The sequence below is a fragment of the Oncorhynchus kisutch genome, linkage group LG8 (assembly GCF_002021735.2).
Source record: "Oncorhynchus kisutch isolate 150728-3 linkage group LG8, Okis_V2, whole genome shotgun sequence".
In the NCBI taxonomy this organism is placed as follows: Eukaryota; Metazoa; Chordata; class Actinopteri; order Salmoniformes; family Salmonidae; genus Oncorhynchus; species Oncorhynchus kisutch.
The window spans coordinates 6,301,537-6,309,868 of record NC_034181.2 but is presented as its reverse complement, the minus strand read 5'-3'; the positions used below and the strand labels follow the sequence as shown (position 1 = coordinate 6,309,868).

The following is an 8,332-nucleotide window of genomic DNA, read 5'->3' as shown; positions in this document are numbered from 1 at the left end:
GATGCAGGCAATGAGGCAGTGATCGCTGAGATCTTGGTTGAAGACAGCAGAGGTGTATTTAGAGGGGAAGTTGGTTAGGATGATATCTATGAGGGTGCCCGTGTTTAAGGCTTTGGGGAGGTACCTGGTAGGTTCATTGATAATTTGTGTGAGATTGAGGGCATCAAGTTTAGATTGTAGGATGGCTGGGGTGTTAAGCATGTTCCAGTTTAGGTCGCCTAGCAGCACGAACTCTGAAGATAGATGGGGGGCAATCAGTTCACATATGGTGTCCAGAGCACAGCTGGGGGCAGAGGGTGGTCTATAGCAGGCGGCAACGGTGAGAGTTGTTTTTAGAGAGGTGGATTTTTAAAAGTAGAAGTTCAAATTGTTTGGGTACAGACCTGGATAGTAGGACAGAACTCTGCAGGCTACCTTTGGAGTAGATTGCAACACCGCCCCCTTTGGCAGTTCTATCTTGTCTGAAAATGTTGTAGTTTGGAATTAAAATTTCTGAATTTTTGGTGGTCTTCCTAAGCCAGGATTCAGACACAGCTAGAACATCCGGGTTGGCAGAGTGTGCTAAAGCAGTGAATAGAACAAACTTAGGGAGGAGGCTTCTAATGTTAACATGCATGAAACCAAGGCTATTACGGTTACAGAAGTCGTCAAAAGAGAGCGCCTGGGGAATAGGAGTGGAGCTAGGCACTGCAGGGCCTGGATTCACCTCTACATCGCCAGAGGAACATAGGAGGAGTAGAATAAGGGTACGGCTAAAAGCTATGAGAATTGGTCGTCTAGAACGTCTGGAACATAGAGTAAAAGGAGGTTTCTGGGGGCGATAAAATAGCATCAAGGTATAATGTACAGACAAAGGTATGGTAGTATGTGAATACAGTGGAGGTAAACCTAGGTATTGAGTGATGAAGAGAGAGATATTGTCTCTAGAAACATCATTGAAACCAGGAGATGTCATTGCATGTGTGGGTGGTGGAACTAATAGGTTGGATAAGGTATAGTGAGCAGGACTAGAGGCTCTACAGTGAAATAAGCCCATAAACACTAACCAGAACAAACAGCAATGGACAAGACATATTGACATTAAGGAGAGGCATGCTTAGTCGAGTGATCAAAAGGGTCCAGTGAGTGGAGAGGTTGGTTGGGGGTCACGGCGATTTAGACAGCTAGCCAGGCCATCGGTAGCAAGCTAGCATAGGATGGAGGTCTGTTGTTAGCCACCTCTTGCGTTCCGTCAGTAGATTAGTGGGGTTCCGTGTGGTAGAGGGGATTAATCCAAATCACACAACAACAACAAAAATAAAAACAATAGATATAGTTATAGAGGCCCAAGAAGAAAACATAATAATAATAAAAATAAATAAATTGTCCGATTGTCTATTCAGATAGCAGCCGGTAAGAGAGCTAACGGTTAGCAGGCCGCAGTTGGGCGTTCAGGTAACGTCGCGACGGAGGAGCCAGCCGGATCTCCTTCGGGTAGATAACGTCGGCAGTCCAGTTGTGAAGGCCCGGTGGGGCTCCGCATAGGCAGTAAAACGGGTCCGGATAGGTGACTGCAGCCCAGGAGTGATTGATGGAACTCAGGAGTGATTGACGGGGCTGGCTAGCTCCGGAATAATTGATGTTTGCTCCGGAATCGACGAAGGCCGATAGTCACACGGATAGCAGCTAGCTAGCTGTGAGATCCGGGTATGAATGTCCAGAGAGCAGTCGATATCCAGGGACATGGAGAGAAAAATTGGTCCGGTATGATCCGTTCCGAGCCGCGCTGCGCCGTACAGAACTGGCGATTTTCGAGCTAAAGGATAGCTGATGACCACAAACCGTGGTTAGCTGAATACTAACGATTTGCCAGTAAAGAAGCTAACTAGCTTCTGAACTAGCTTCTGATTAGCTTCTGGATTAGCTTCTGGCTAGATTCTGGCTAGTTTCAGGCTAGCTTCTTGGAGTTTCTGGCTAGCTTCTTGGAGGATTACAGATTTGAGGTAAATAATACTTTTTTATAAATATAAATTGGTGAGGCGGGTTGCAGGAGAGTGTTTTGAAGATGAGTTGATGGAAAATAAAAATAAAATGTATGTGAAAAAAGTTGTAAATATATATATATATACAGGACACGACAAGACGAGGACAAAAGACGTCTGAACTGCTATGCCACCTTGGAAGACCACCGTGATATAATAAACTATAATATAGTATAATATAATATACTATAATATACTATAATATAATATGCTATAATATAATATACTATAACATACTATAATATAATATGCTATAATATACTATAACATACTATAATATACTATAATATAATATACTATAATATAATATACTATAATATAATATACTATAACATACTATAACATACTATAACATACTATAATATAATATGCTATAATATACTATAACATACTATAATATACTATAATATAATATGCTATAATATAATATACTATAACATACTATAACATACTATAACATACTATAATATAATATGCTATAATATACTATAACATACTATAATATGCTATAATATACTATAACATACTATAATATACTATAATATAATATACTATAATATGCTATAATATACTATAGCATACTATAATATACTATAATATGCTATAATATACTATAATATACTATAACATACTATAATATACTATAATATACTATAACATACTATAATATACTATAATATACTATAATATACTATAATATAATATACTATAATATGCTATAACATACTATAATATACTATAATATAATATACTATAATATACTATAACATACTATAATATACTATAATATGCTATAATATACTATAACATACTATAATATACTATAATATAATATACTATAACATACTATAATATACTATAATATAATATACTATAATATGTGAATCTTTACTTGAAATGCACTATGTGGTTTAAATGCTGTAACAACACAGAATAAAACAATTATTAAAAGCCTCATGATGGTTGTGACTGCCCCATTACTGCTTACCACTTACTAACCATCTTTTATTCACATTACTTTATTTTAATAAAATATTTCAGATGTTGTGTTTATTACATTTAGTTTCATTTGCTAACTTTATTATTTCATTCCAAGTCATCATCTCATCTCTATAGAGCTGCTGTCGATGCAGAAAAAAATCACTATTTTAGTAGTTCTTCCCAGTAAATAAGGCATACTTTTATGACTGCTGAATGCCTGCTGACTACCACCTATCAATCACTTACATTATGTATTTTCAGGTAGAGATATCTCTTAAAGCAACAGCTACACTCTCTAGCTAGTTTCCATCCAATTGGCCAGAGTTTCATGTGAATATTCAAAAATGTTTATAAAAATAATATACAAATTTTTCCAGCAGAAATGTGTTTCCATCAAATTGCCTTGTTGGAAATAAAAGGCTATGAGTGATGGCATAGTGCACGTGGAATTTACCTGCAACATTTTCAAAAATACAAATTAAATGGGTTTCCATCGTATTTTCTAATTTACTGATGGTTTTCTCACAAAATTGTTGCTGTTACAGTATATAGTGAGGGTGCTTCCTCTGGTATTAGCAAGTGTCTTCTAGCCAACACCCCCAGCTAGCACAGTGGATCTGGGACGATTCCGGCCGAGAGTCAGATTCGGCCGGACGTCATTTGGCCCGAGAATGGGCAGCCATCGGCAGTATTACTTATAGCTAGGATGTGGGGATTGAGCTCGGGACGATTCCGGTGGGAGTTATCTGGCCCAAATGTATTACTTGGGTGTCGGGCCGATTGGGCAGACTCTCTGGCAGATGATTACACAGGCTGCTTTATATAATTAACATTTAATTATTTTTATTTTTTTTCCTAATTTGTTTCTGTGATCAAAAAATACAATTAACATTTAAATGAAATACCTTGTGCAAGGCAATTGATCAGCTTTAAAACCTTATTGGATGGGGCCTCTCAAGTGGTGCAGCTGTCTAAGACACTACATCGCAGTACAAACTGCGTTTCTACAGATGCTGGTTTAAGACAAGTGCCAGCCTGCGACCGGGAGACCCATAAGGCGACGCACAATTGACCCAGTATCGTCCGATTTAGGGGAGGGTTTGGCAGGCCGGGATGCCCTTGTCCCATTACGCTGTAGCGACTCCTGTGGCGGGCTTGGCGCATGCACAGTCACCAGGTGTATGGGGTTCCCCCAGAGACAAAATGTATTTTTTTGTGGATGGGTACAATTTTTAAAAATGTATAATGGTAATATTTAAAATTACTAAATCGGGTCATTTTGTCATTCATTTTGATTCCGGGCCGAGTCCAACACCCGATTTTGTGCCGATTCAATCAGTGGGACGCTCTGGGCCGATTCCTCATTGCTAGCTGTGATGCTCGATGTTGGCTAGAGCGCACATATAGCCACTGGTGTAAAGTACTTTAAAAATACTTGAAAGTACTACTTAAATACTTGAAAGTATTACTTAAGTAGTTTTTTGGGGTATCTGTACTTTTTATATGATTGATAACTTTTTCTTCACTACATTCCTAAAGAAAAGTATGTACTTTTTCCTCCCTACATTTTCTCTGACACCCAAAAGTACTTGTTACATTTTGAATGCTTAGCAGGACAGGTAAGTTGTCTAAGTCACACACTTATCAAGAGAACATTCCTCCCCGGTCATTCCTACTGCCTCTGATCTGGAGGACTCACTAAACACACACACTTCATTTGTAGCGGGAGGACCACACAACATGTCCATCGCATAACCTCCAAGTTTAATTCGATGTGATTGTTACACCGAAATTTCTCATATAATTCATTTTACCCACACAAAAAGATCCCACCTTGTCTAGCGTATTTCGTTTTGTAGACGTTTGGAAGGTTTACAGAAGAAAATGTTTCCATTAGACCTGTCATTAAAAAAAAATATCCGACATGTACTTTTCGCGCATAAAAAGGTTGGATAATTAATATTGAAAGATCGCGCTTTCTTCTCTCTTCCATAGCAGGCATAAAAAAAACAAAGACCAAGTAGATGCGCAATGTATTATGGTCATCGTAGTGAATTACCACATTTTATGCGCGAAACTATGTAGAATGTTGGCCTGTTGGAAACTACAACTCCCTACTACATCGCACAGTTCAGGCTGGATCTGATTTATCTATAGACAGACTGTGCGATGTGCACATTGAGCTCCAAGAAAAAAAACTAACATGGAATTCAAATAATTTAACCAACGTCGGTCAATTTGTTGTTTAAAAGCTAAAACATAACCGAAATATCTGTTAATTGCTCTGGCGTTACAATAAAATGAATTGTTTAAACAATAACGTGCATACAGTGTGGCGTCACATACTTTCTCTCAGATTCAACCCCATTCCCTGTCGTCTGATTGATCTGGTCCCCAAGACCCTGGCTCTAACGTTCAGGTGATGCTCCATTATAAAAATCCGAACTATATTGAGCTATTGTTCAGGCAACGCTACGTGAAAAAAAAGTCATAACTATATTGTAAGTACGGTGTCCAGTAGGGGTCAGTGTTTGAAACGAACTTGAAAAAAAGCACCGAAACCATGGAGAAATCTGTGGGATATAGGTGGCATCAATTGATGTGGTCACCGCGTGGGGATGAATGGAGGTAGGTCGAAAAAAAGAAAGTGGAACATATTATGAATGAATATGGAGTGGGGGAAGGCACAAACCTTCTGGAAGATCCGTTGAAGGAGGAGATGGCAGATAAGGAGAAAAGTGGAATATGTTTTGAGGGAATATGGAATGGAGGGTCGTACAAGAACCTTTGTGAGAGCTAAAGGAGGAAAGTGAACGTTAAGAGAGTGAATTCATTGTAATGGCAGGTGCAATTGTAACAGCGTAACTTTAGACCGTCCGCTCGCCCATACCCGGGCTCAAACCAGGGACCCTCTGCACACATCAACAACACCCACGAAGCATCGTTACCCATCGCTCCACAAAAGCCGTGGCCCTTGCAGAGCAAAGGGGAACTACTACTTCAAGGTCTCAGAGCAAGTGATGTCACAGATTGAAACGCAATTTAGCGCGCACCGCTAACTAAGCTAGCCGTTTCACATCCGTTACATTAGGAAGTGTAAGTTATTGTGTGAGAGCTTTTGTTCCAAAAATACTATGGTGTTTTAGGTGTCAAGTTTATGGGCATTTTGCAGCAGTGTGTAGGAGGGAGAATTCGAGATGTGAGTAGTGTGAACAGTTGCTGTAGGTGTTGAGTGGTAGTATTATGGCCTTTCGGACCGTTGATTACATAGGGTTAAATAGTGGAATGGGCCGTGGGTTTTTTAGAGGGCTAATAGTTGTCAGGGAAATGTTCCTTTTTTTCCTTTTTCCTAGTTTTCTATTACCATATCCAGAATTTAATGTAGTTAGACCGTAAATGGCCTCACACACCAGTACAGTAGGTGGCGGTGTATGCGCCTAAATCGGACGCGATCCGCCAAAACAACAAATCCTAAAGAAGAAGAAGAAATCAGTGTGATGACGCATTTTGCAACGGTTTAAAAAAAAAAAACACGTGATCAAACGAAACTTCGGACGTCATTGATCACGTCGTAATGTTATTTTGAAACGAGCATCAGTATATTATTTCGGCTCAGTAATGCGCTGAAAACTGCATCAGAGCTCCGGTATCAATAATCACTTCAGTACTGTGGAAAGCATTGGAATCAACATCGGTCAGCATCCCTGTGCAACGCTTTCAACAATTTGTCAATTCCATGTTCTGCCGAATTGAGGTTGTTCTGAGGGCAAAAGGGGGTGCAACTCAATATTAGGAAGATGTTCCTAATGTTTTGTACAGTCGGTGTTAGGTGTCATTCAGTTTGTTTGTGCGTGCACGTGTGTGAATGCGTGTTTTGTGCTTTCTAATGTCGTGTGGGTGTTGTGTGTCCACGTGTTTATGTACATGGGGTGTGTAATTTGTGTAGGCTAAAACGTTTGTTGACAGTCCAAGAGGAGGTGTTTGTGTTAGATTACGGGGGTGTAGGTCTATTCCTGGGCACATGAACCCGATCAGGCCCGAGACTGCTACTCATTTATCTGATCGTCATCTGCATGTCCACCGCTTTGTATTTCGCCTCAAAATGAAGTGTTTCACCATTTTCTTTTCAGGACGATCAGGGCTACAAGTAGAACACAACGCTGTTTGACACTAACAGTTTCATTCGGGAGTTTTATTGACAAAGCATGCATAATAGCTGTAACAATGCACATCATCTATTGGCCTACTGATAATGAATTACAAAACGGGTATAACACCTGATACCATTCACCTTTCAGTACTATTCCTGTTATTTGTAACATGAATAGGGAGGATTGTGATTGTTTTTTTTTATGGTTGTGTTTTATTTTGTATTTATCTTTGTGTTAATGTGATCTCATAAATAAAGATGACATAAGTTAACCATTGAACCTTGTTCCACTGTAGGCTACTCTAGGCTGTATACAGGTACAATCAGTTTAGATCGATTCATGGTGGAAATATTTACTGGTCAGATGGTACATGGCAGGTTTGTATGGGGACAGTTTGGAGACACAGCAGAGTGGACGTTGTACCTTCAGACCTTTGTGTCCCCAGCCGCCCTCCCAGCCGCCCCCCCAATTACATCACACAGATTCTGCACTTTCATCTCCAAGAATAGCAATCATTTGTAATATGTGTAATATGGGAGGTTGGATTTCCATATAACTACGAAAACATTTAATCTGACCAGTAGTGTGTACTGAGAGACCACTGTGTGACAGACAGACTCAAATGAGAAAGAGAGAGAGGTTAGCTAATGATTGACCAACTGCAAAATTCTACAAAAGTATAAAGAAGCCCTGTGTCTCTCAGCTCTTGGGCTCAATCGCTAGATCCCCTCTTTCATCCATCCCTCCGTCCGTGAGTCTGAACTTCCATCATGCAGTTGTTGGCTGTCTGCAGCCTGTTGGTGCTGCTGTGTGTATCAGCCCGGTCTCAGAATCAGATCTGTACCATCTTCACAGAGGCCAAGAAAGATGGATTCAAGGCTATGTGAGTAACTCTTTGTGAGTAAATATATGTGAGTAAATCTATGTGAGTAAATCTACGTGAGTAACTATGTGAGTAAATCTATGTGAGTAACTCTTTGTGAGTAAATCTATGTGAGTAACTCTTTGTGAGTAACTCTATGTGAGTAAATCTATGTGAGTAACTCTATGTGAGTAAATCTATGTGAGTAAATCTATGTGAGTAACTCTATGTGAGTAAATCTATGTGAGTAACTCTATGTGAGTAAATCTATGTGAGTAAATCTATGTGAGTAACTCTATGTGAGTAAATCTATGTGA

The 8,332-nt window shown here is 39.4% G+C and overlaps 1 protein-coding gene across 1 annotated transcript in view; it reads left to right on the top strand.

Moving 5' to 3' along the window:
• Positions 1 to 7,668: 7,668 nt before the first annotated feature.
• LOC109885554 (serum albumin 2) overlaps positions 7,669 to 8,332 on the top strand; it is a 23,442-nt gene continuing 22,778 nt past the window's right edge. The window contains exon 1 of the mRNA XM_031829599.1: positions 7,669 to 8,036. Coding sequence (XP_031685459.1) covers positions 7,924 to 8,036 — 113 coding nt within the window. The 5' untranslated portion in view covers positions 7,669 to 7,923. The remainder of the gene's footprint in view (positions 8,037 to 8,332) is intronic.